Source organism: Podarcis filfolensis, assembly GCF_964270895.1.
Source record: "Podarcis filfolensis genome assembly, chromosome: 10".
NCBI lineage: Eukaryota > Metazoa > Chordata > Lepidosauria > Squamata > Lacertidae > Podarcis > Podarcis filfolensis.
Window position 1 is genome coordinate 3,549,222 of NC_139612.1, and position 27,999 is coordinate 3,577,220.

The 27,999-nt window shown below is 42.3% G+C and overlaps 2 protein-coding genes and 1 long non-coding RNA gene across 52 annotated transcripts in view; 1 reads left to right on the top strand and 2 right to left on the bottom strand.

Moving 5' to 3' along the window:
- Window positions 1-12,885, bottom strand: part of LOC310744243 (uncharacterized protein) — a 40,489-nt gene extending 27,604 nt beyond the window's left edge. The window contains exons 1-2 of the mRNA XM_083575403.1: window positions 11,919-12,885; window positions 10,742-10,785 (exon numbers count right to left, since the gene is read on the bottom strand). Of these exons, the coding sequence (XP_083431529.1) occupies window positions 10,742-10,785; window positions 11,919-12,131 (257 nt within the window). The 5' untranslated portion in view covers window positions 12,132-12,885. The remainder of the gene's footprint in view (window positions 1-10,741; window positions 10,786-11,918) is intronic.
- Window positions 1-27,999, top strand: part of PPFIBP1 (PPFIA binding protein 1) — a 116,673-nt gene that overhangs the window by 56,898 nt on the left and 31,776 nt on the right. For 31 of the 50 annotated variants that reach the window (XM_083575004.1, XM_083574982.1, XM_083574985.1 and 28 more), the window contains 8 exons: window positions 9,715-9,798; window positions 13,050-13,255; window positions 18,274-18,360; window positions 20,765-20,878; window positions 21,934-22,065; window positions 24,054-24,146; window positions 24,974-25,066; window positions 26,572-26,686. In XM_083575004.1, the coding sequence (XP_083431130.1) occupies window positions 9,735-9,798; window positions 13,050-13,255; window positions 18,274-18,360; window positions 20,765-20,878; window positions 21,934-22,065; window positions 24,054-24,146; window positions 24,974-25,066; window positions 26,572-26,686 (904 nt within the window). In that variant the 5' untranslated portion in view covers window positions 9,715-9,734. Of the gene's footprint in view, window positions 1-9,714; window positions 9,799-13,049; window positions 13,256-18,273; window positions 18,361-20,764; window positions 20,879-21,933; window positions 22,066-24,053; window positions 24,147-24,973; window positions 25,067-26,571; window positions 26,687-27,999 lie in introns of those variants that run through there. The other 19 variants (XM_083575016.1, XM_083575017.1, XM_083575023.1 and 16 more) reach the window with 1 other exon arrangement.
- On the bottom strand, window positions 27,225-27,548 carry LOC310744264. The gene is made up of 2 exons (XR_014539470.1): window positions 27,457-27,548; window positions 27,225-27,365 (listed from the first exon to the last, which is right to left on the bottom strand). It is a non-coding gene; the product is annotated as an uncharacterized lncRNA (long non-coding RNA).

A 27,999-nucleotide genomic window follows, 5' to 3' on the forward strand; every position in this document is an offset into this window, starting at 1 on the left:
TGTGTCCAGGGCAGTTGTCTACCAGCTCCACCTGGTACGCAGGCTGAGACCCTACCTGCCCGCAGACTGTCTCGCCAGAGTGGTGCATGCTCTGGTTATCTCCCGCCTGGACTACTGCATGCACTCTACGTGGGGCTACCTTTGAAGGTGACTTGAAGGAAACTGCAATTAATCCAGAATGTGTCAGCTAGTTTGGTGACTGGGAGTGGCCACCGAGACCTACATTGAAAGACCTACATTGGCTCCCAGTATGTTTCTGGGCACAATTTAAAGTGTTGGTGCTGATCTTTAAAGCCCTAAACGGCCTTGGTCCTGTATACCTAAAGAAGCTCTCCACCCCCATTGTTAGCCTGGACACTGAGATCCAGCACCGAGGAACTTCTGGCAGGTTCCACACTGCAAGAAGTGAAGTTACAGGGAACCAGGCAGAGGGCCTTCTTGGTAGTGGTGCCCACCCTGTGGAATGCGCTCCCATCAGATGTTAAGGAGATGAGTAATTGCGTGTCAAGGCCCCGCACTCCCTCCTTTGATGAATAAAACACGTGGACACCAGTATTTTAGGAAAAGGCCACAACTTTTATTGGTTACAGAATGTGAGTAGTATTGGTTTTGGCACTGGACTCGAACAGACTATATATGACTCCTGCCCACCATGCAGGAAGTCTCAGAGGGCCTTCTTGGTAGTGGCGCCTGCCCTGTGGAATGCCATCCCATCAGATGTTAAGGAGATGAGTAATTATATGACATTTAGAAACACCTGAAGGCAGTCCTGTATAGGGAAGCTTTTTAAGGTTTAATGTTTTACTGTGTTTTTATATATGATGAAAGCTGCCCAGAGTGGCTTGGGCAACCCAGTCAGATGGACAGGGTATAAATAATAAATTATTATTTTTATCAGTTGAACTTCTTATTGGATGTGAGTCAGTTGGGAGCATATTAATAGTATCCTGTGGTCTGTGTTGAACTCGAATTGAATAAAGAAGGAAAGGTATTAGTGATGGCCTATAAAACCCTGAATAGCTCGTGTCTAAGATGTACAAGGGACCACTTTTACTCCTTTGTTCCACCACACCCTTTAATGTAGACTAGGAATAATTTCTTTCCCTGCAGATTAGCCAAAACTCGAGCCTGGTGGAGTGGTCTTCTGGAAGTTATAGAAGACATTTTAATTCAAGCTACTGGTGGCCAATAGTCCAGGAGAGACCAGAACCATTAGTATATTGTTACCTGTTCTGAAGTTTTGCAATGGGACGTGCTACAACCCAATTAAATAATGGAAACCCCGCATAGTACATGTCTACCTTTAACTAAGTATCAGCAGGCAATTCCTGGTGTGTTTTGAACCTTACTGGTTCCTCTTGTAGGGATAGACAGATTTTGAAATCAAACTGTTAACAGCTGTATTGAATGAATGAGTCTGTATCTAACATCTGTCTATTTTTGGTCCCTGAAATGATGGCTCTTTATTGCGCACATGGGATCAGAGAGCGGAGGGGTCTATTATGCCAGTTTCAGGGAGATTGCAAATGTGGCCTTCATGCCCCAAGAAGCTGCTGCTTGTGGAATTTTACAACTCTTTGATCTGACTGCTCTTTTTTTAGCCTGTGCAGTTCATTCATGTAGATTACTGTTTGCTTTTCAAGATTTAGCTTCCCTAACTTCAGAAAGTAGGTTACTGAAAGAGGCGTATGTCAGGAACTTTCTCCTCTGTCAATCAGAGGTTACTGTTCATGCTCAAGCCTGCTTTCCTTTAGACAGATTGATGGGGCATCTTTCGATGAACTAGTTTTTAAAGCTTGTGACTGCATACTCTCTGCACATGTAGCTGCCTAGCTGCCTGAAATAAAATAACAATAATCCATAATGTTAAGATTTTACCTGTGTATTCACAAAAGCAAATGACTTCAGTTTAGACCATCATTTTGCTTCCAAATGGCCAGGTTCTCTTGCTTTTTGTATCAGAAGTGAATCATGCAGAATTTGATACTAAATTCCCAGTACCACCTTCTACACAAGGAACACTTTTCACTTGGAAATGCCTGGAGGGGACTTATTCGATGTGGGTTCTTTCCCAATTGCTGCTGGGAGGAGAGTGGGGGAGAGAGCAAGTGAGAGAAGGCTATGTTCCAAGGCCCATATTTCAGTTTCTCTCTAGAGATGAGCCTACCAGCAGGGCTCTCCAAACAGGTCCATGTACAGTACTTTGTAGAGCAGGTGTGGCTAAGCTGTCTCTGTCCAGATGTTGTTGGATGACCACTCCCGCTAGTCTTTGCCCAGCATGGCCCATGCTCAGGGATGGAAGACGTTATAGTCCAACAACGTGGGGATGGAAACAAGACACACATGTCAGTCATCTCTGGTATACAGCATTGAACCAAAACATGGCAGATCCGAGTAAAATTTTTGGACTTTATTGGACAGCTTAAGCTAAATTGATTTGTAGCTAAGAGTTCTGAGACACGAATTTCCAGATTGTAACAGGAAGATGGGTGACTCTTAAGACACCAATGTTTTTTAAAAAAATTTAAATTAAATTTTATTTAACATAATTATTACAAAATACAAGCAAAATACATACAAATATATACATACATATATTTTTCAAATAAGCACACATATATAAAAAAGAACAAAAAAGAGAAAAGGGAAAAAAAGACACCAATGTTGAAAATACCATTTGGAAGCAAATATCTAGACACCGTTTTCTCCATCCCCGAGAAGAAGCTGCCATATGCTGTGGTTCTTACTTACGGAGCATCTGGTGATATGAATTTCTCTCACCTTGTATCTTTGGCAAACTACCTGGCCTCTCATAGATTTCTGTGTCTGTGATTTACCTGCAAAAGCCTCAATATCATCTATAGAACTAAAGCAGGGGTCAGCAACCTTTTTCAGCTGTGGGCCGATCCACTGTCCCTCAGACCATGTGGTGGGCTGGACTATATTTTGGAAAAAAATAATGAACGAATCCCTATGCCCCACAAATAATCCAGAGATGCATTTTAAATAAAAGGACACATTCTACTCATGTAAAAACATGCTGATTCCCAGACCGTCCGCAGGCCGGATTGAGAAGGTGATTGGACCGCATCCGGCCCCAGCATATAAAGGTGTTGTGGAATATTTAAGATCATCAGGCAACTACACACTTTCTGGCATTTTTCTTGGAGGCTGTTCAAGTGGCTTGTGTGCTGCTGCCTCCGTGATACATCAAGTAGACCAAGATAATGACAGCTTCATTCAAGGTTTTATCCGCTGCATTGGCCAAAGCTTCAATCTAAACTTCGGGATGAAGATTTATTGTCCATTAAGTCTCCTGTGCTCTTTGTGTCTGGAGATACAGATGAGATGTGTGATAAACAACTGTTGAATGGCGTTGCAGACAAAATGCAAGCGCCCAAGAAAATCCCTTGGGTTGAAAAGGCAAACCACAGCATGGCAGTGAGAGGAGGAAATGCAGAAGACATCTCATTGGAAATAAGCAGAGAAAAGATCAGGGGGAAAAATGAATTGGATCAAGCTTCAATGCTGTGAAAAGGCCCTTGATATTACTCTGCTTGTATGGTGTTCCCCCTTCTCCATTAGAAGATTCCAGTCCATAAAAGTGAGAAACAGCCCTGGGAATAAGTTGCAGTTTCTATCTATCTGCCTGGGTGCTGGAAGGAAGACTGCAAGGCTCCTTTCCATCTGGCTTAGAGGCAGGGCGCAGAATCACCCTGAACAGCTCAAAGGCTCCTGGGAGGCTGGAGGGACATTGCTGGAACAACTCTTGACTTCGGGCAACTGGCTAAAATGTTTTAAACAGTTCTAATTTTGGTTGCTCTGTTTTGTTTTTGTCTGGTTGGTCTTGGTTAAATGTTTAGTTGGGGTTTACAGTTATACCCAAATTAAAATTACTGCTAACTGTTTATTGTTGTTGTTTGTTTGTTTCTATTGATTTATTGGTTTGTTTGTTTCTTGCATAGGATATTTTGTTTTTTAATGTTTGATGTTTTGTTGTGTTTTTATATAAGCTGTAAGACACCCAGAGTGGCTGGGGAAACCCAGCCAGATGGGCGGGATATAATTTTAAAAAAATTATTAAAATTGCTACCTCCTGTTGCCTGTCTGTAAAGCAGAAAAAAGGATGACTTTTCTTGCAGAGTTATGGTGAGGATAAATGTAAAGCACTTTGACAGGGAGAGGATACTGTTTTTGCTGATCTATAGCTGGAGTGGATCTATAGCAGGGGTCTGCAACCTTTAAGACAAAAAGAGCCACTTGGACCCGTTTCCGAAGAAAAAAAAACTGGGAGCCGCAAAACTCGTCATTATAAAAATAACTTTTTTGTAACTTTTTTATTATTTCTTTGTTTGACCCCTCAGAATTACTCCTCCTCATAGAAATAAACGTTAAATTAACAAGTTACCTTTTTGTGTGTGTGTATTCTTCACTCCCCTTCAAAACAGTGACCAGCGTACATGCCCCCTTTCAATGCAGTGACCAACGTACATGCCCCTTACAATGTAGCGGGCGGGCGGGCGGGAAGGTGACGTCAGGACGGTGCGTGACTAACGCACGCACCGCCCCCATGCGACGTCACAGCCAGTACAGCGCCCGCCACAGTGGGGAGTGTCGGGGCGCACAATGCGCCTCCTCCCTTCGCTAGTATCCGCCCCGGAGCCACGGCAAAGGTGTAAAAGAGCCACATGCGGCTCCTGAGCCGCGGGTTGCAGACCCCTGATCTATAGGCTTGCGCTACCTGGGCTGTAGATGACACGTAACACTTTGATGGCTAGCTTCCATTAGTTTTATGGCGTTGATCTTCATTAAGGAAGTGGAAGAGAGGACGTGCCAGATATTTCTCCCAGCCTGAACCTTCTGCTTTAGCTTTATGCTGTATCTGTATTTACAGTAAATGTTCTGTCACCAAGGCTACTATGTACCAGGCATAATCCTTAGTAATTTACGGTATCTCAGCTATATAAGTTTTCCAGTGCCCTGTACAGCAGAGTATAGAATTGTATCTGTATCCTTCTCCTACTTCATAAAAAAATGAAGCTACCAAAATTCTGTACCTGGAACATTTCACAGGGAGTGGAGAAGACACTTTTCTCTCTCTCCAACCCCCAGTATTTCAGACCCCAGACAATTAATCTTCAGACGCATCTATATCTTGCTGGCCCAGTATTCCATTCACTAAGTGTTACGAAGGATGACAGTTGCAACCAAAATTATTCAAGCCCCATTGCAAATCAGGTTTATAATCAAAATTTACAGACTTTCAGCTGCTTGCAGTGAGAAAATCAAATAAAAGCAATTGAAATAGCTCAAAACAATATCAATTTAATGATATTTTTAGGCTGGATAAAGGAGCTGGTTTTGGTAAAGAACTTTCAAGATTGCAGAGAGAACTGCTGGAAAATAATGAAAAAAGTCTGTCAAAAATATATAAATTGGTGCTGGAGTGGGAAACAAAAGATAGGGAAATAAGATCTGTAATGATTCATTGGGCAAAAGATGTGGGACATAACATACAAATTACCTCATGGGAAAAGTTATGGAATAAAGATCAAAAATTTACTGCTTGCTGTCCATTAAAAGAAAATATTATGAAAATGATGTATAGATGGTATCTGACTCCTACAAGACTTGCAAAAATGTATAAGAACAGAACCAACATATGTTGGAAGTGTAAAGTTAAGGAGGATACATTCCACCATATGTGGTGGACATGTAAAATAGCTGAGCCCTTCTGGGAAAGGATTTACAAGGAACTGAAAAAAATGGTATAACTTTATTGAATACATTAAAGAACACTATGAGAGTTTAAAAACATTAGCAGGATTCACATAACGCTTGTAATTTAAATTAACAAAGGATAACAATAGTATAACAAAGTTAGATAAAGTAATTAGAGGCAGTTAAAAGGGGAAGAATTCTGGAAGCCAGGGGAGGGTGGGAGGAAGTGCTGGGGTTCAGGGAACCTCATAAAGGTATTGATATGAATATGGTTTTCTTAAAATAAGTGTATATGTCTGTGTGTATATGTATAGAGTGGTACCTCGGGTTACATATGCTTCAGGTTACAGACTCAGAAATAGTACCTCGGGTTAAGAACTTTGCTTCAGGATGAGAACAGAAATTGCGGCGTGGCAGTAGCAGGAGGCCCCATTAGCTAAAGTGGTGCTTCAGGTTAAGAACAGTTTCAGGTTAAGAATGGACCTCTGGAACGAATTAAGTACTTAACCCGAGGTACCACTGTATGTGTGTATGTTTTTAAAAAAGATTTTTTTTTTAAATTTTGAAAAGAATTAGAATAATAATAATGAAATAGCTCAACACAACAGGTGCTTCAGGTGGTTTCCCCAAATTCAGCTGAAACTGCAACTTATACTGGCTTGTCCAGTCTCACTATTATTCAGCCTCTCCATGGCAAGCATCTTTAGTGTTTAGTAGAGCAGCCTTGGGCTGCTATGACGTGCTGTAAACGAGATCCATAGCCAGATAGCAGCTTCCAGCAGCATTCCTGAGGAATCTGAGCCCATTCCTCGCACCAGAGATTTTCTGTGGGGTTCAAGTCAGGTGACTGTGATTGCCACTGTAGAACCTTCCAGGACTATTTCTGCAACCAAACCTTGGTGGAATTTGAGGTATGCTTGGGATCGTTGTCCAGTGACACCGAAGCTTCAGCTTCTTCACAATCCTCCTAGGATTTCATGATACTTCAATGAATCCAGCCTGCCTTTCACAGGCTGCAAGTTTCCAGTCCTGGAGGGTGCAAAGCAGCCCCAGAGCATCACCAAGCCACCACCATGCTTCACTGTGGGCAGAGTGTTCTCTTCAGAGTACGCAGCATTCTTCTTCCTGCAGACATAGCACTGATCCAAGGAGCCGAAAAGTTCCGATTTTGTTTCGTTGCTCCACAGAACAGAATCCCAAAACTCTGCAGCTTATTTATATGATTTTGAGTATATTGGAGTTGACTTTTCTTGTGCTTTGGGGTCACTACTGGTGTACGTCTTGGAGTTCTGGCATGGAAAGCATATGTGTTTTAGTCTGTGCTTTACTGTGTTCACTGAAACCTCAGTGCCCACTGCCACCATGTCTTGCTGCAGCTCTTTTGCAGTCACTTGAGGGTTTCCCCCCAGCCTGCCCTCTCAGAAATCTGGTTGCTGCCTCAGATAGCTTCTTTTTTCTGCCCCGTCCAGGTAGTGTAGCTTTGAACTTGCAAACTATGTTTCCAACAGTGTGTCTAGGAACATTCAGTGCCTTTGCTATCTTTTTGTATCCATCACCTTGTTTGTGAAGGGCGATAATCTCTTCTCTTACCTTCTTGGACCATTCTCTTGACCTACCTATATTTTTACCATGCAGCCAAATTTGACACTCAGGAAACCCCTAGTCAGTTCAGGTATTTCGTGTGTTGCAGCTGAAGCACACCTGGTGCAACTAATTAAGCCCTTGATTGGTTACATCAGGTGTGTTTGAGAAAAAACCTGTTGTATTTGTGCTGTTGTTACAGATTCTATTCAGGGGGCTGAATAATAGTGAGACAGGAGAAGCCAGTATAAGTTGTATTTTCAGCTGAATTTGGGGAAATGAAGCATCTGTTGTGTTGAGCAATTTCAATTGCTTTTGTTTGATTTGCTCATTGCAAACAGCTGAAAGTCTGTAAATTTTGAATAATTTCGATTGCGACTGTCTACCATATGAATATACAGCTGGCTAAACTCCAAAAATCTATCCTAAATTATTAAATCGATGCCCCATCAAGGCATCAATTTTGTTTAGAGGTGCCAGCAAACACAGTTTGTGAAATGGCATTGTCATTTGCACAGATGCTAGCTTGATCCCGCCCCTGTCTCCTTGGTAACAGATGTCTGCTTCTTGCTGCACTTCACAAGGTGTTAGAATAAATTCTAAAAAGTGAGAATGTAAACTGAGGGATTAAGCAACGTTCAGCGGCTGCAAATGCAAGGGGGAGGGTTAATCCTCCATTTAAGCTTTATGAATGAAGCTGCAAGAGAGTTGAACTTTAGCATGGCGCTTTCTGATTGCTGCCTCTGGTCTGTTAGGCTTCTGTGGGTTTGAGTGGCCTTGCAAGCAACGGTGGAGCTGCTGCTTAAATCTTCTTTTGTGTCTTTGTCTGTGCCAGCACTGATGTAGTCTATTGAACATGGTGCCCATTCAGGACCAGATTTTCCGCCACTCATAATACGTAGGTGCCTGGAGTCTGGCACATGGCAGATGAGAAGCGGGGAAGGATGAGGGTGTGAATGGAAGAGGCTGGATTGTGATGTGTTCTTGGGGACGTGGAAAATAAGGATGTGCAGGGGGCATATAGAATAGAAGAATGTTGAAGCGCCAAAATACATTACATGAAATTGCTTGTGCATCTGTTGTTGGATGCTAGTATTTCACTTAGGTGGGAGATTTGATTGATTTCTTATGTTATGGGGGTGCAATTTAAAGTAAACCTTCAAAGAAAAAGATGACGCCAACCCCCTCTGCCAAACCTGCGCTAGCCCTTTCCATAACATGCTAGTTTTGTTTGATTTGCAGGAGGACATTTCAATGTTTGATTCTTGTTTGAAGTGGCCACAAGCAAAAAGCTGTACCACTTGCCTTTCTAATAATGTATGTTTCAGCTCATATATGGAGGCCAGCAACAAGACCCTGATTGGTCGACAAACAGCAGGCTCCAAACTCTCTTGTTTTATTTATTAAATTTATATCTTTCCCTTCTTCTCAAAGGAGCCTCGAATGGCTAACAACAAGTAATAAAACAATAAAAGCATCTTTTTTTTAAAAAAAAAAAGTGTTTATCACATCATGTTGTGGTAGTTTGTGGCAACCTATGTATTTTTAAAGAAGAAAAATGGTTCTGCATGATTAGCAAAAGCCACTAACAGAAACAAACTGCTTACATTTTACAACCTGTCAGCTCCATGCTTGTGGCTGGCAAATGTGTGGTATCTTGCATAAAACCCTAAAACATAATGAGAACAGCTCTTGGGGAGAGCATTGGGGGCCTCTGTTGTGTAGAGCCTGTGCAGCTGGTGACCAGCAGTCCACATGAAGCCACCCAGCCATTTTCTTTGGTTTACCAAGTATTTGACAGTTTCTCTGATTTTGCAGTCCCAGGGAGGCAGCACTTGGTGGCCCACCACATGCCCCTGGTGTGCTGCCTGAATCGCAACTTGTGTGTGCTGGTTCAGTTTTACAACATTTTTCTTGCAATTTTTGCAGCTGGTTATGAGCTGAAGCTATAAACCTTGTTGTTCTCTTTATAAATCCCATTGTAGCTAGCAGGACACAACTGCAAAATATGTGGTTTTTGAGGGTTTGTTAAGACCTCAGTTCTCCTGTGAGCTAACTTTTCATCTGCCAGCTTTAGAAGGGAACAGATGTTCTCCAAACCAGACAGGCTATAACTGTGCATGCTGTTGGAACTAGGCATTCTGCAGGAATGCAATCTCCCTCCCCACACAAACGCAAGGTTCCCAAGCAACCCAGCCTTGCCTCAAGCAGGCCTGGGTGACGTGCACCTGTGGACATTGTTGGGAACAAAATCCTCTTCTGCAAATGCTGAAGTGAAGTAAGGAGTTGGACTAGATGACCCTTGGGGCCCCTTCCAACTCTGATTTTATGATCGTTTGCAGATTGCTTAATTTAGTTGTGGCTTCTGAAGGGTTGAAAAACATGTTTAACATTGTCGCTTCATTACTTCAGGTATTTGCAGAATCCAGAAAATGATGAGTGATGCAAGTGAGATGCTGGCTGCCGCTTTGGAACAGATGGATGGCATTATTGCAGGTAGAACATTAACCCAATGTTTTCTTTTAATCTGCTTGATTGCCCTTTTGCTCCTGGAGGGGATGTGTTCTGGAGTAGGAAGACACTGAGCATGGTGAATTTCTCTCTTCAAAAAATCAAACCGAAATTTCTCTTCGCAGATTCATTCAAACCAAACCATTCACTTGCTTGAAGCTCTCTGCTTCGCCCTCACCATCTGCTTTTCAAAGCTGTGAGGTGATGTGGCTCCTACTGTTCATTTGAGGGAGGAATGTTTTCCTCAAATATAGGTTAAAGTGTTGTGCGTGTTGGAGGTTATCAAAGGGAGAAGGGCCACGAGGAGCAACCTGGATTATGTTAGCACAGAAAAGGGGATGAAGTGGTAAAATTGTGCCTGGACTATGGCAGAGATGGCAGGTGGGGGAATTGCACTGTTGAACAGCTTTTTCATGGAGATAAACATTACCCACTCACAACAAATCAGCATATAAGAAGGGTAGGCCTGCATTACCTTTATGTACTAGGGTTTTGGGCATGTTCCCATCGATGGTCCACACCCCCCCCATCTAAAGTAGCACAGCCCAATAACAGTTGGATCACCTCATCAGCTATTTGTGAGAACTAGGTCTCAAGTGCACTGTCTCTCTTACTCAGTTCTGAAATATATCCCCAGGGGAAGGGATCTTCCGGCCAGGCACACTAGCATTTTGGTTTGATTTCATGCCAAGCCAAGCTGTGCAAACAGCTGTTTAAACTAGAAAAGTATTCTGAGTGGGTGCAGAAGACATGAAGGTGCCGAGTTTCCAGTTTAGTGATGTTATTTCCCTTGCAAAATACTTTCTGAAATGGATAATAGCATATTATTTCCTCCCATCCATCTCACTTCAGTCATATAGATTTTCTAAGGATTTGCATCATAAATACATGTGTCCAACAGATGTGAATATAGCATATTTCTACTTACAGTTGCATTTGCGTTTCCTTAAAGGTTATTGTCTCCAGACTGACCTTGATAAGGCAATCAAAGGAATATGAATAAAATATCCAAATTATCAACACTATGGTGTAGAAAAAGGACTACATTTTGTCAGTGAAGTACTTGAAAAATATTAACTTATATCAATACTCAAACTTATGTGGCTTTATTACTGTATTTATCCATCTATAAGACGCACCCATGTATAAGACGCCCCCTATTTTTGGGGACTCAGATTTAAGAAAATGGGGGAGATGGCCCAGAGTATAAGACGCCTCCTAATTTTTGAGATTTTTTTTTAAGGAAAAAAACATAGTCTTATACATGGGAAAATAATGGTACTTATTTATTTAATTTTTTGGGAGGGAGGCTTAGCTCCTGTGAATTTGTCTAATCCTATCAGCCTTGATAGTAAAACAGAGCTTCTGTGTTCAGGAGCAGATTATTATTATTTACTATTATTACCCCTGAACTGCAGATGTGAGAGAGGACAGGGAAGGTATGTTGCTATCATGCGAGCTTCCCAGAGGCCCCTGACTCTTGTTTTTCTGGACCCCGTTGGACCGAGGCCTGAACCAGCAAGGTGGATGCACCTTGCATAATATAGCACCTCATGAGATGTTGCAATAAATAAAATCCACAAAATGAGAAAGAATAACCTGTGCTCTTCCTCTAAATACCGTATTTTGCCATGTATAAGACAACCATTTTCCTTTATAAAAATTTAGTGATAAATTGGGGGTCATTTTATACACGGGTTAATATGGTGAGGAGCCAGAGCAGAGGATCGTTGAAAGACAGCTCAGTGCACTTTCAAAAGAAGTTCAACACCTCCTCTTAGTTATTGGCATGCATATATGCTAGTGAAGTAGATGGCCTGAACTTGGACAGAAGAGACCTTGGTTCAGATTCCCACTCAGTCATGGAAGTCATTGTGTGACCTTGGATCTTCATTATATCTTTCAGCCTCACTTTCCGAACAGATGCCCCATGAGAGTTACTTAGGGCAGGATATAAATATGATAGAAAGATAAATACTTTCTTTGTAAGATTTATATCTTCCCTTTCATTGTAAGCAATTATGGATTAGGGCACATTCAAATGAAAAACTAGGCAAAACCAGTCAATTAAAGAGTAAATTCATTTCAAATTTGAAATGCTTAACCCGTTTTACTGTGTTAATCCTGGCTGGAGGGAAGAGATGGGTTTTCAACTGGCACCAAAAAATGAGTGCAGAAGCCTGTGTTTTTGGAGGTCTGTGGTCCACACAAACAGCTTGCTGCAAAGAGGCCTGTGGCAATTTAAAGCTGGCCTTCACGCAGAAATTGTTCCATGTGTAGTCACCTGGGCTTGCTCTCTTCTCTTGCTTCCTGGGCATCAGACTTCGGAGCACAGATGCTCAAACTTCGCTCCCTGCAAAAGCTGTAGCCTTTGCTGCCTAAAGCACAGTTCACAGCTTTCCACTGTCTTCTCTCCCCTAGCACTAATAGTTAAAGGATTCCCTTGCATCCACACAACATACTGTGATGCCTCAAAAATTCTGTTCTTCAGAATTGTTGAGGTCACAGCTGATGTCTTCTGTGTGACTGTAGTGTTAAAGCTCAGTTAATGGCTGCTATTGAGGCATTAATTAAACCATATATGTTGCAAAGGCTGCCCTGCAAGCAGCAAGACCAGAGGCCTGGATTGGGTATATAGCATAAGAGCAATTTTCATAACACTTTACAAGGTGACTTCAGGTTTAGGCAGACCTGTCTACACCACTATGCAGTAAACTGTCATAATTCATTTGTATACTGTAAATTAGTCACCCACATAATCTGGTTTGTAGGGTTTAATGTGTAATTATTCAAAACTGCAAGCTTGTATAAATCAACGGTAGTACACAGGACACAGAACTCATGTATTGCAGCAGAGATACCTGAAAAACCTGGGTTTGAATCCTGACGAAGCCTTGAAGTGCTCAAGGTAACTTTTGAGCGAGTTACATTCCCTCAACCCTGCTCATAAAGGGTGAAGAGGGAAAAAATGGGATAACCTATATTCTTCCTTAAGACCTTGGAAGAAACGTAGTATACAAAGTTCAGAAATACATAAATAAACAGCTGAATATTTTCTTCATGTCACTACAACATTGGTCACACCTTTCATCAGGCAATATGCTCGCCAATTTGGGTTGATTTTTAACCTCCATTTTTGTAGCAGCTATTTCATTATTTTGACTCTGTTTCCCTCTCCTCTGCCCCACACATGCACATGTGCTGTAGTCAAGTGTTTAAATATTTGTGCTGTCTAGGTTCCAAGGCTCTGGAATATTCAAATGGCATATTTGACTGCCAGTCCCCGACTTCTCCATTCATGGGGAGCCTGCGAGCGCTGCATCTCGTGGAGGATTTGCGTGGCTTACTAGAGATGATGGAAGCGGATGAAAAAGAAGGATTGCGGTGTCAAGTCCCAGATTCGACAGCAGAGATTTTGATGGAATGGTTGCAGAGCCAAATGGTAAGGCATTTGCATGGATTATTGGCAAATACAATGTATGTAGTCATACAATGTGGGTATGTATGTGCACCGCTTCTGTGTTTGATCTTAATGTGCACTGCTTAATGATTGTCAAATACTGCAGTGCTGCTAAATGCATATCAAAGACCCACGTTGCCACGCTGCATTTTTGCTTGATTCCCTTAGGCTGTTTCATCAGGTTTCTTCCTTTCTGTGTTCCTTTCACAATGATACAGAATACATTATATGTACTTTATTTTTGTCTTCATCCCTGTTTTGAAAAACAATGCCACATGCCTTTTCCCAATTTTTCTGATTTGAAGGTCTGAAGCTAGGGTTGCCTAATGTCCAGATTTTCCCAGACTTGTCCTCTTTTGCAAAGGTAAAATCACCATCCAGGCTGATTTTTAATATTTTGCAGAACGTCCGGCTTTTTATTTTCTCTACCATTATTACCAAGGCTGCTCTGGGACTTGCAGTGGTGAGGCCTCATGCAGCCTCCCAGGGCTGCTCCAGGCTTTGTGGTGGTTCCAGTGGCTGCCAGGCCTGCCATGGCCTTTCGGGGGCTGCGCTGGGCCTGGCAGCGCCTCTGTCTGGAGACACAGCGTCTCGAGAGCAGGAGGCCGAGTCTCTTGTAGAGAGGCATATATCCGTTAGAACATCCAGATTTCTTGACAAGGCTTTACAAATTCGTGTAATAAAGGGGGTAGAAATGGAGTAGAAATGTAAACCACGATTATTAGCAGTATGATTGTTGTTGTTTTTATGTGTTTAATGGCTGCTCGCTAAACAAAGTAAAATGGAAGGTAAGAGAGGGGAGGCACTGGCGGAGGAAGAGGAGTGCGGGGGAAGCGTCCCGCAGCGCAATCCCGGCAGGGTTCCATCGCGGCTGCCCCCCACTCATGCTGGGTGCCCTGCCCCCAGGACGTGCGCCACCCCCACCCCGCCTGCTCTCCGCCCCCCCCCCGGTGCCAGAGCATGAAGCTTTGCCACTGAGGGCAGGGCAGGAGGGGGTGAGCGATGGAGATACGGGATGGGGAGGTGCCTTGAATTTCCCTCTCAAAATGCTAGAGGGTATGTCATTTTCATTTTCATTTTCAATATGTCATTTAAATATTTCAATACACCTGCACAGAAACTATTACTACTGTTTTTCTTCCTCCCCCGCTCTTTCCTGGCCCACCTACAAATGTGTCCTCTTATTGCTCTTTGGAATATGGCAACCCTAGCAAAGCCCAGACTCCTGGTAGAACTGCTGGATATTTTTAAGAATTCATGCGCCAGTCTTGGTTCAATTGATTCAATCTGCCTTGTGGCTGTTCTTATTACTCTAAATTTTATATTGTACCTTAAGATCCCAGCTCACGTTGAGCATGACAGTGTTTTTACATAGCAGTGCTGTACTGAATCTTTGTGGGTTTTAATTTGTAAGAAACTTGACATTTTGGGTTGGGAGGATCTTCTTCTGGAAGAGGTTGGTCTTTGTGAAATATGGTGAATAACTCACAGTGTAATAATAACAAAATTGGATGTTAACTACCAGAAGGTCCTTTAATTGCATTATTTGGCTATCTTAAAAGACCAAGATCTAGAAATGGCAAAGAATCTGCCAACAGATACTTGAATGGCCATTTGCCAAAAATGGAAAAAAGCTAGAACCTCCTACAATAGTAGCTTGTTTAAAAAGAATCTGGGAAATAGCTTATATTAAGTTAACTGAAGAAGAAGAGCAGCTGGAGAATAAATTTGTTGAGAAGAGGAACCTGTTTGTTTCATAATGGAGCAACAGTGTGCAAGATACAGTGAGACCATTCCTAGTACTAGTGACATAGTTAGTGTTAAATAAGGGCAAAGAAACAATGGGAATGTAATTCAACAACAAAAAATACCGTATTTTTCCATGTATAAGATGAGGTTTTCTTTTTTCTTTTTTTTAAAAAAAGGGTTTAAAATTGGGGCTCGTCTTATACATGGGTAGTGCTGAGGGGTGTTTTCTTAATTTGGAGTCCACCAAAATAGGGGGCGTCTTATACATGGGGGCGTCTTATACACAGAAAAATATGGTATATATGACTAGGCAGTTCTAAGCATTTAGCACAATTATGAAAGGTAGTTAATTATTTGGTGCCTATTTGAACATAGTGGTGGTCATTTAATGATTGAGCAATAAACTGATGCAACTAGGATCAATAAAAACAGTGGGGTTTTTTTGTTTTGTTTTGTTGAAGGGCTGGTTTGATGTTCCAATATTTATGAGAAATAAGCTAGGTTAGAAGTTAAGTTGCATCATTTAAAGTCAATAAAAGCCAAAAGTGAGTAGTGTGTGTTACCTAGTGAATAGAGATATTCCTCCCTAAGCCCTTGATGACAGAGTGTGGAAATTCTCTGAAGCGCTTAAAAAATGCACCGTCCATAAATGTTAGATACACCACATTCTAGTTTGAAAGGGAAGTCGCCATTGTTTCTCTGCCCCAGTATGCCTTGCTGGGACTGGAGATTGTTGCAGCAGGCATGGTCTAATCTGACTATATCTGCAAAACTCCTCCCTCCCTCCTCCATTCCACTTTAAGACTATCACAAACAACAGACTTGGGCATTTGGGCAGGCCAAGTAAGGTATTTTACTCTTCCTTCCCTTTGCTTTTCAAGTTATTTAACATCCAGACTGAAGACAACTTCCAGAGATTGCAAAAAAGCTTGCTTCCTACTTTGTGACTCTTCTGTTTGGCCCTAATAAAGGGCATTTCCCCAGATGACCTTTTATTGAGCATTCATCCCGACTGGTTTGCAGCGTTATCCAAAACTTTCCACCCCCATTTCCCCATCACTTTCCTCATGGCAAAATGCAGTCTTTGGGGGAAGTGAGTTTGTTGCGCATGACCCATCTCCTGTAGCCCTGAATTTTCTAGCATGTGATTGAATCCCACTTGAAATTAACAAGAGTCTGGAAGCACCCAAATATAATACACTGCTGTTGCTGCTTGGATCCCGCCCCCCCCCCCCCCGGACTAAGACAGCTTGCTGCACGATTTGTGAGACCTGTAACTATTTTTACAGCTCATGCTCCTCTGAGGGCAAACCAAGTCCTTTGCAGAGCATGTCAGCCTCCTCTTCCCCTTGGTAAGGACAACTTGTTATTGAGAATCGTCTTCCTTTCCCAGCCTCGGCTTTAGTTCAGTTCCAACATTATTGCAGGCACCAAAAACAGTAGAGCCAAGGTGCCTGCCTAATGCCAGTGGACAGGGAGTTCTGGGTTCTGCTACACTGAAATATGGATTCCTTGCAAATATGGAACAAATCCTGAGTGGCAATGAACATGAAGGGTGCTTTTTCAAAGTGGAATCTTGCAAATACTTAATAGATTTGCTTTTCATTAGCCTTAAGATGCCATCTGCTGGAAGACAGGTGTCTGTGCAACCGCAGCTCAGAAGCTCCTCAAACTTATAGGATGTGAAGCTTATAGGATGCAAACATGCATGCAATTATGTAGAGTGCATTGATATACCATGGTTGATACAGATAAACCATTTAAAAGGAAGGGCCCATGGGATAGGGGAGATCACACACTGGTTATTTTTTTTCTTTCACAGGTTTCCTTTATTGTAAAAATGGGAGAAATAAAATTTGAGGAGTTTACCAGGCTTGTAGGGGCAGTTCAGCCTGGACTTAAATTTGCTTTTAATCCAGTTTAGTGTGAATTTAAGTGTGGTTTAGCAATAAAATACCTAGATTGAACTTCACACAAGAGATGTAGAGCATTGAGCTGCAGAGCAAAAAACACAGTATGATGATTATCAATTTAACAATATTTTCCCCTGTCATGCCTTCGGGCAGCCTTTGTTTGTTTGTATCAATTTGATTTGCTTCAGAAGTTTTTAAATTATTATTATTATTATTCTATTTTGTCTTGCTGCTCAGCTGCATTTCTTTGCCTTGCAGCCATTTTTGGAAATGCTGAATGTGCAAGAAATGAATTTGGGTCATAGGAGGCGAGTTTCTCACTTCTCATTTTCAAGATCCCCTCCAACCTTCTGGTGCTGAATTATATATTTATTGCTTCAGGCCTCCCCAGTCTCGCTCATTATATTTCAGCGTTTCAAAGACTAGGAAATGACCTCACTTGCACTTAGATGTTGCTTGTACATATAAAAATGTGCTTCACGGTGAATAAAATTCCATTCCCGTTCAACAAGGAAAATGTATTATTTAACCACAAATGGTTAAATTTCTTAAGATTCAGGCTGAAATTTCTAATTTTCAGAATCATATGTAGGATCCTGCTCTTGTGTGAGCAGACTATCTTCATAGCACACTTCTCAGGCAAGGGTTCCAACTGATCCAAGCCTGTGCATAAGATGGGGATGTAACCTTCGCAGTACAGTATCTTTTATCGGTCTTCCATGAATCAAGACTCCCATCTCCTAGTAACTCATTACGAGCTGGACAGATTCAGGTGCCAACCCAACTAATTGTGAATTTTGGCAATGTTTCTTCACCAGACTAGGGAGACCCAGTCTGGAACCTGCTCAACTGCAAATCTCAATTCACACACTCTGGATAGATGGAAATAAAACTGGGGGGAGAATCGTGTATTCGTATCTTTAGCTCAATGGAAGAATAAATTTGAATAGGTAACGTACAAAAACTCTACTGTCTAGGGCTATTCTCACACTAATTATTTCTAGTTCGTTGGGAAGCATGTGATAGCATTGGCCTATGTTTTGTTTTTTAAAATGTGTCATCCAGCATTTAGCTTCCTCTTAGTTTTTGATTTAGGGGCATGACATAATCACCCTGTTGCTTTTTAGATCATTGAAATGTTTGTGGGTATGGCATTATCAGCCTTTGGATGCTCCTTTTCACATAGGATAATGCAGTGTGTGTGTGTGTGTAGCATTGGTGCTGCATCCTGAAGCATTTGTTGCACTCATCTGGAATTTTACTTAGTTCTATAATTTGAGTCATTCTGATGGAACAGTCTTAACAGCAGACCAGTGTGTCCCTTATTTTGTTTTCCAGACCAACGGACATATATCCACAAATGGAGATGTGTATCAAGAGCGGCTTGCACGTTTGGAAAATGACAAGGAATCTCTTGTACTTCAAGTAAGTTCTTTTCCAAGTTTGTTCCTTCTTTGTTTCTATGAAGAATAGAGCATTTGATGTCCATTTGATCACTCTTGACTGTGGGTTCACAGTCAAGTTTATATCTTGCCCTTCTTAAAATTGTATCAGATGTGCAGGGATCAAGGCATAGAGAAAATGTTCTTGAAAGGAAGAAGAAAGGGAATTTTCCTTGAGGGGAAAAAACCACATTTCTCAGCTGCCATCAACTCCGCCTGGTGGCCCAGCTGCAACCTTATCTGCCAAAGAGAGCTTCACTTCTGTTGTTTATGCTTTGAGGTTAGATCACTGCAACATGTTATACATAGGGCTGCCTCTGAAGATGGTTCAGAAACTTCAGCTGGTACAGAAATTGGTGGCCAGGTTGCTCACAAGCAAGACGGCTTGAGCATATAACACTGATCCTGGCCCAACTGCACTGGTTGCCAGTTAGTTTGCAGGCCCAGTTCAAAGTGCTGGTTTTGAGCTAAAAAGCCTTAAACCACAATACCTAAAGGATTACCTCTCCTCATAACATCTGAGGGCCTTCTTCGTGTGCCTCGTCCACGAGAGGTCAAGAGAGTTACAGCACAGAAACAGGTCTTTTCTGTGGTGGCTCCTTTTCTTGTGGAGCCACGCCAAGGAAGCTTGTCTGATGCCTTCATTACACCTGGCAAAAACTTTTTGCACCTGGCAAAAACTTTCCTCTACAACCAGGCCTTTGGCCTCTAACTGTAGCCTTTTAAAAGTGGGTGTGATGTTTTTAATGTACAGTCGTACCTTGGAAGTCAAATGGAATCCATTCCACTTCCAAAACGTTCAGAAACCAAAGCACGGCTTCTGATTGGCTGCAGGAAGCCCCGTCAGATGTTTGGCTTCCAAAAATAGTTCGCAAACCGGAACAGTCACTTCTGGTTTTGCAGTGTTTGGGAGCCAAAAAGTTAGTGAACTAAGCTGTTAGAAAACCAAGGTACAACTGTATTTCTTTTCCCTCTTGTTTGAATGTATCTGTATAGGGCTTTTGTCTGTCTGTCTGTTTCTTTGTAAGCTGCTTTGGCTTTGTCTGGGCAAGATAAAGTGAAATAATAATAATGATGATGATGATGATGCAGTTCATCATGACACATTTTCCATGTGTCAGTATGACTGTGCATGCTGTTCCCATGTCCATTTAATGTTTACAAACTGTATTCTTAGTGGAGCCTCCAGTGGCAGGGTATATTTGTTTGTGAATTAAGTATTGTCTCCCCCTTAACCCTCATGGAGAAATTTGCTGGAAGGGTGAATATAATCGTTCTTAGTTATATGGTAAGAATTGCTGTGGTAACTTTTGTGCCCCTGTTCTGTCTTTAGTAAATGAAACCTGCTTTATTAGGGGAAAGTACTATTGGTGGAAAGGACTATTCAAGATAAAAATATTAACTACATAGAAGAAAAAGCCTTGCTGAGGAAAAATCAGCATAGCTTCTGCAAAAGGAAGTCCCTCCTTGTTTATATTCGAGAGTCTCAACAAGCATCTGAAAAGAGATAGTCCATCAGATGTTGCGTATTTGGGCTTCCACGTAGCCTTTGACAACATTCCTCACCAAAACCTCCTAAATAAACTTTGCAGTAATGCAAACAAGGATAGGTTATTTTTGCAGATTAGCTACTGGCTAAACAACAGAAGGAGGGATGCAGGTGGCACTGTGGGCTAAACCACTGAGCCTAGGACTTGCCCATCAGAAGGTCGGCGGTTTGAATCCCTGCGACGGGGTGAGCTCCCGTTGCTCGGTCCCTGCTCCTGCCAATCTAGCAGTTCAAAAGCACGTCAAAGTGCAAGTAGATAAATAGGTACCGCTCTGGCGGGAAGGTAAACAGCGCTTCCATGCGCTGCTCTGATTCACCAGAAGCGGCTTAGTCATGGTGGCCACATGACCCGGAATCTGTACGCAATATGAGTAAAGCGAGATGTAAAGCGCCACAACCCCAGAGTCGTCCACGACTGGACCTAATGGTCAGGGGTCCCTTTACCTTTAAACAACAGAAAGCACAGAACAAGAATAAATAGGCGGTTCTCATAGAGGAAAGTAAAAAGTTAAAAGAACTTCTATATTAGACTTAAGTTTATCAGAACAAGTTAACTCAAGTCTGTAGGAAAATTATGTCTCCTAAGGGAACTGGTTATGTATGTGGATGGAAAGTTTAGTCCTGACGTGCTCTGATTGTCCTTTGCCATTCCTCTAGATTTGTCTCATCAATAGTGGTTTGTAGATCTGACCTGATCGTAGTTGGTGGTTGTTCGGATAATATAAAACATACCCATCATCATCTTTTTGTTTGTTAGTTAGTTATGTAACTCCAGATGGAAATCTCCTACCTAGAAATGAGGTGCATTGATAGATCTGTGTATCCTGTTTTTGTGCAGGTGAGTGTCCTTACTGACCAGGTGGATGCTCAAGGAGAAAAGATAAGAGATCTGGAGCTCTGCCTAGACGAACACAGAGAGAAGCTGAATGCCACAGAAGAAATGCTGCAGCAGGTATTGATGGAAATAGCAATTTTTTAAAAAGTTGGTTTTTCTAGCAGTCTTTGTTGCTTTTTTGCAGCTATTTTAGTATTAATAATTATGTTGCTTTTGTTAATGGGTCTATTTAAAATGTAAAAGGAAGTGAAAATGGGGCTTTCCTGCCCTAAAACTATTCAAATTGTGAACTAGTTTGAATAAAATGGCAAGTGTACTGATGGTATAAAATATACCAGTGGTCCACATGAGAAGAAGAAGAGAAGAAGAAGAGTTTGGATTTGATATCCCGCTTTATCACTACTCTAAGGAGTCTCAAAGCAGCTAACAATCTCCTTTCCCTTCCTCCCCCACAACAAACACTCTGTGAGGTGAGTGGGGCTGAGAGACTTCAGACAAGTGTGACTAGCCCAAGGTCACCCAGCAGCTGCATGTGGAGGAGCGGGGAATCGAACCCGATTCACCAGATTACGAGTCCACCACTCTTAACCATTACTCCACACTGGCTCTGCATTCACTCACACATTAGACCTGCATTGTGACTAGATGCAAAGTGGGATGCTGTGTCTTTAGAAGTTCTGAAGAAGGATTTTTACCAGTGCAGTTTTTATTCCTGCAGGCTATGATTTTATTTATTTGTCTATTTAAAACACTACTGCCCTTCAAAATTCTAAATATTATCAATAAAATAAATGTGTTAAAATGCAATAAATCCATCAACACCCACAGTTAACCAGTTGCACCTGCTGAAATCCCCATAGGATTAGCATAGGAGCAATGTCCCATTTGCTTACTGGCCAGTAAACTAAAAACTCCTAATCTCATCGTAGGAATAGTTGTCACTGACTAAATTTCCTTTCAGGAAGCTATTTTGGTTTGCTTGGTCTGCAGTCCTAATGCCACACAACTGACAGTAAGCCCATTAAATTCAGTAGGACTGACTTCTGAGTAGATATACTTAGGAGTGTGCTGTTGCCATAGGTTTTTTTCTTGTTTTGAACTTGGAGGTCTACGTTTATGGTGATATGAAAATCCAACGAATAGCTCTCAAATGAATCAACTCTTCTTATCAGGAGCTCTTAAGCAGAACATCCCTCGAAACTCAAAAGCTGGACCTTATGGCAGAAGTTTCCAACTTGAAGCTCAAGCTGACAGCTGTGGAAAAGGATCGACTTGATTATGAAGACAGATACAGAGACACAGAGGTAAGGTAGATTACTCATGGCTGAAACTTTTATATCTTGTAATTCCTCAAACAAAAGTTTGTTTTGATATTTGTGGTAGAGGAGTGATATTTTTATATCCCTTTTACTGTTACAAATGAAATTAGTCATTTAGGATTTGCCTAGACCAGAGGTTTTCAACCTTTTTGAGTCCACGGCTCCCTTAACCAACTACATTTTCTCTGCGTCACCCCTGTGGGACTCAGGAGCCCAGTTAGGTCACCCCTTGCCTGCCTGGGAGTCTCTCACCCTTTTTCAAACACCCTCCCTTGTGGAGTGTTTCCTCAGCCTCCTTGCCCTCTCCCCTCTCCTTGGGAGTCCTCCAGGCAGATGCTGCTGCTGTCCCTGGTCTCTGAGCTGCCTTCCTCCCAAATAGAGGGGCCTCCCAGAGGCACCCTTCGCCTGCGGAGCTTATAGCCAGGGCTGCTGCAATAAACAGCTATGTAAACCTTTGGGAGGCAGAGATGTGAGGGGGCATCAGAGGAGGGAGGGAGGAAAGAGAGACAGAAGCCGGTGTTGCCAGTGGTACCCCTGACCAACATTCAGGGCACCCCAGCGTGGCATGGCACACTGGTTGAAGACCACTGGCGTTGGCCATCACAAAAATACATGCACAACTTGTGACCTGCCAGAGCAACTGTTGTCCACCAGTTCCGCCCAGTTCCGCATTGTGAGCTGCTGGTCCCATGCAAATCACAAAAACCGGAGGTTCAGTTGAAGCATTTGGGGCCAGGACTCAGCCTGATCAGTCATTTAAGTTAAAGTACTGGAATTTTTCATACAGTCCCTCTTATGTTGGATGCGGTCCAGAATAACAGAGTGTAATAAATAAGTATCAAGAAAAGAAATTGGAATAATCAGAAATAGTGAAAGGTACAACAGCAGTTTGCTTGGAAGCTTGTACAAAGGAATTCATGTAGCTTGTAATAGACAAGATTGTTCAGATTCTCTTGCAAAAATACTTTTATCCATTACAAGATAGAGGATTTTTTCATGCCCTTCTCTGCTCTCTAGAAGTATCTGGTTGCTCACTATGGGAAACAGAAAGCTGCAAGTGCACGAATCCTAGGTCTGCTCTAGCAGGCCTGCTTTTTACAGCGGCTAACCAGATGCTTCTAGGGAGGGCATGAAGAATGTTTCTCCCTCTTCCTGGAAATTGGTACCCAGAGGGATCCTGCCTGTGAACAGTTAGTCATCATAGCCAATAGCAGCCATAGACCTCTCCTAACCGAATATAGATTCAAAGTTATATAAAGTTATGGCCGTTGGCACATCAGGTGTCCATGAACTTCATAAATTAAGTACTTCTGTGAATAATTTCTGTCTGCCAGGAGTTCCCACACTCCCACACCCACAGGTCTCTGAAATAATGAGGTTTAGGTTCATAGATTCATAGAAGTGTAAAGTTGGAAGGGTCATTTAGTCAACCCCCCTGCAATGCAGCAGTCTTTTGCCCAATGTGGGGCTCAAACCCAAGATTAAGAGTCTCATGACTGAGCTATCCCAGGCAAGCAAATGCTGCAGAAGAGGTTTAGTCATGCTGGCCACATGAACCAGAAAACTGTCTGTGGACAAATGCCGGCTCCCTTGGCCTGAAGCGAGATGAGTGCCGCACCCCATAGTCTCCTTTGACTGGACTTAACCATCCAGGGGTCCTTTACCTTTATCTTTTTTTAACCTAGGAACTTACTACATTTGGAAAACAAGGCTCTCAAGTAGGCTGAGGGTGTGTGTGTGTGTGTGTGTGTGTGTGTGTGTCTACGTGCCACAGGGTGTGCACACATGGTCACACGTGTGTGTGTATTCACTAAAGTTGGCCTGCTTGAACATTTCTGTCTCATTCAACTTTGATCTCTTTCAGTGCCAGTAAGAACAGTTAGAAAGAGGATTCCAACTGTTTTGCTTTACTCTCCCATGAATTTTCAGTTTAAAATAACAATTACTTTTCCCGCCTTATACTTTTTAAATAGGGCTTGATGCAAGAAATTAATGAATTGCAGCTAAAAGTAGGAGAAATGGACAGCGAGAGACTTCAGTATGAGAAAAAACTTAAATCTACCAAAGTAAGTAATGTGAGCTGTGTGTGAGAGGTTGAAAGCCTGTTTTCAAAACCCGAACTTACATAAGAGGGTTGTCTGCTTTTGAAAGAAGAATCACGGGGGCACCAATACTGCTTGACACCATACTTTATTATACTTTGATATTTGTAGGCATTTTGTAAAGGGGTGGTTCACTGATGTGGCAGTCCACAAACTGTAGCCTTAGAGGTGTGCAGGGTTGTAAATCCAGGCAGAATCTGCTTGTCAGGCAGGGTGGAGTCGCTGTGGTATCGTCCTGGAAGAGGGACTGCTGTTTCTTGCTGGCAGGGAGAGCAGCCAAGGTCGGATGAGGTGAGGTGAGGTGGCAGGAAGGCTGGAGTAGTGCAGATGAACCAGCAGAGCCAACTCAGGCGCTTCTGAATTGCATTTTCGCCATGTGGACCTTCCTGCTACTTTGCCCCTTCTGGATAGCAACAGCAGCCCACTGCCAGGAAGCTGGTATAGCTGCTCCCCCTCATGCAGCAAGTCACTTCTGCATCTGGGATCACATACAGGTGATGTTCGTATGAGCTGGTGCATCCAGATAGGAAGTAGCATCATGGCAGCCCCAACATGCATGGTTGTAGTGTATTTTTGAGCCACGCCAGCAGTCCCAAGGGTGATCCTGCTGTATTTATCTCATAGAGAACCCGTTGCACAGCTTATGTAAGAATCCTTTGACAAACTGGAAGAAAGTTTCATGAAATCCACTCTGGTTTATTTGGACTTAAATGTGTTTCACGGGGGATCATTTTTAGCCTTGTTTCTTTTCTGTCTTTACTTCTCTTTCACTCCTCTGTCTCTATTACCAGTCTTTAATGGCCAAACTTTCTAGCATGAAAATCAAAGTGGGCCAGATGCAGTATGAAAAGCAGCGGATGGAACAAAAATGCCAAATGCTAAAGGTGTGGTAGATTGGTTGGGCCTGGTTTTCAAATCATTTCTTTACCACAGCTTTTTGTGACCCTGTGTTCCATTTTGTGTTTCCGCCTTGTTGTTGGAGTTTGTGTGTTCTTCAAAAGATAACTGTTTTTCCTGCACATTTGCTTTTTTAAAAACAGTTTTCATTTGGGTCTGTAATGAGGGCAGTGCCCAGGATGAATTTTTAACCACGGTTTTAATAACATGAATGTGTTGACTAGATCATTCATTGATAGTGGGCATGTCTACACTAAAGACTTAAAGAGGTTTAGCACTTCTGTCTTCTCAGAGAACCCTTGGAATTGCCTTTACTCCCCTGCTCCCAGGGTGTTTTTGGGAAGCAGTACTGGGTGAAAGTGGTATAATACTAATATAAGACAGTATTGTAGATATGGATATGAATACACCCACCCACAGCCATATACACACGCACACATGTGGAGTTTCCTGTTCAGCACTTGGTGGGAAGGAGAATGGTCTTAGCTCAGTGGTAAAGTATATGCTTTGTTGGTAGGAGGCCCACAGTTCCATCTCTGGTGCCTCCAAGTAGGGCTGCAAAAGTCTTTGGCTTGAAACCCCAGAGAGCGGCTGCCAGCCAGTGTCAGCAGAACTGGTCTGACCCAATATAAGGCTGCTTCCTATGTTACAATTGCCAGTTGTGCGTGTGGATAAAACTATTTATGGCCTGAGCAATACATGGGGTTTGTTCTTTCAAGAAATCTCCGTATCTTTCCATAGTACCTGGCAGTTTCATATGTATTCTTCCCTCTTCCATCTACCCAAAATATCATACATGCATTATTTCACTGCACTGTTAAATTAGATTTTATGCTATGAGCATGCCTCGAGTTGTTTTTTGGTTTACCGCATTAAGGCTGAAATCCAGTGCACGCTTACCTGGGAGTAAGTGGCTCTCATTTCAGAGGCATACATGCTTAAGACTGCTTAATGCAACACTTGGCGAAAGTGTTTCATGCATGTCTAAAAGGTGAATAAAATCCTATTAGTGTCACTTTTCAAATTCAAATGAAGACATTATTAAACATTTAAATTGGAGATGGGATTGCTATGATTGGGAGGCCGGCTGCCCATGCATTTTGTGATGCAGGGAGAAATTGTTTGTTGTAAAGACTGTAAAAGGTTTGATGAGGGCCCTGTGGAATGCCCGCCCACCAGATGTCAAGGAAATAAACAACTATCTGACATTTAGAAGACATCTGAAGGCAGCCCTGTTTAGGGAAGTTTTTAATGTTTGATGTTTTATCACTTTTTATTATTATTAATAATAATAATATTCTGTTGGAAGCTACCCAGAGTGGCTGGGGAAAACCAGCCAGAGCGGAGGGGTATAAATTATTATTATAGATTTCTAAAATGAATTTTAATCTGAAGACCATCTCTAACTTAAATGATTAACTTCAGTTTAGGACCGCCTTTTAAAACACAAAGCTAGTTTTTAAACAGATGTGTTGATTTTCTGTTTGCGCAGGAAGAACTGTCATCATTAAAAGATAAATTAGAACAGAAGGAAGCTGAGATAAAACAGTTGCAAGAGAGACTGGCTCACCAGGTGAAAGGAGATGGAGTGGACATAAATGACAGAGGTAAGGCAACTGGCATTGAGGCTCCCTAAAGCCATGGTGTATCTACTGTGGTCTGTGGTTTATGACTTGTCTGTTCTAGAAAAAGGCTCAGTTAAACCTACAGACATAGGCTGGTGCATTAGGGTCACCGTATTTCAAAAGCGAAAATCCAGACACAAAAGTTGTTGATTGAGCTTTTTTTGGGAAATCGAACACACACTTCCTTGTTGTGTTGGCAAAAACCCAGACATTTTGCTGATTTTTTTGAAATTACCCTTGGACGTATGGCAACCCTAGATGTATGCATGTTGCTTGAGACTGTGTTCTGCTGTTTAATTGCAGGAAGAATTAGAATTGTAGTGTTGGAAGGGACCCCAGGGGGTTGGTCGTCTAGTCCAGCTGCCTGCAATGCAGGAATATTTCGCCCAACATGGGGCTCAAACCCACAACCCTGAGATTGAGAGTCTCCTGCTCTACCAACTGAGCTATCCCAGAAGCTGCCACTTCTCAAATCTCAACCCATAGGCCTTTTAAAAGACACCCTTCATAGAAAAAGTAATAAACAGACTGGGTCATACCATCTTCACTTGCACATGGCATCTCCCTGGCACCTGATTTTTCCCCATGGATGGGTCAGGTTCTCAGGGAATACTAGTCTCCAATAAACATGGTAAGCTATAGCTGGCCTGGTCGTTGCTTTCTGTTTGTTGTAAAGGGGAGAGGTTATGTACAGGTGCACAAGACTCAAACTAGGTTAAAATTTATTTCTGGAAAGTAATGAGTGAACAAACCTGGAGAATGTTGACTTCTGCATGGCTAAGATAGTAGCATATTTAAGATTTAAGTTGGCTGAATGCTGGCAGGACAATGTATAACTGCTTCTCTTTGTAGGATGACGCTGCTATCCTGTTGCTTAGCAACATAACAAAGCATAACAAAGCAACAATTAACATATATTTAAATTCATTTCTCCATGGTCTGCATTTTATTTCCACATAGGACTGCTTTATTTGTCATGAGTGGTTATGTTTTAATGATCATGGATCTGCAAAATTACTCTAGGAAATTACTATCCTCTAGGATGTATTACTAGGGGACGCGGGTGGCGCTGTGGGTAAAACCTCAGTGCCTAGGACTTGCTGATCGTAAGGTCGGCGGTTCGAATCCCCGCAGCGGGGTGAGCTCCCGTCTTTCGGTCCCAGCTCCTGCCCACCTAGCAGTTCGAAAGCACCCCTAAGTGCAAGTAGATAAATAGGTACCGCTTTATAGCGGGAAGGTAAACGGCGTTTCTGTGTGCGGCACTGGTGCTGGCTCGCCAGATGCAGCTTCGTCAC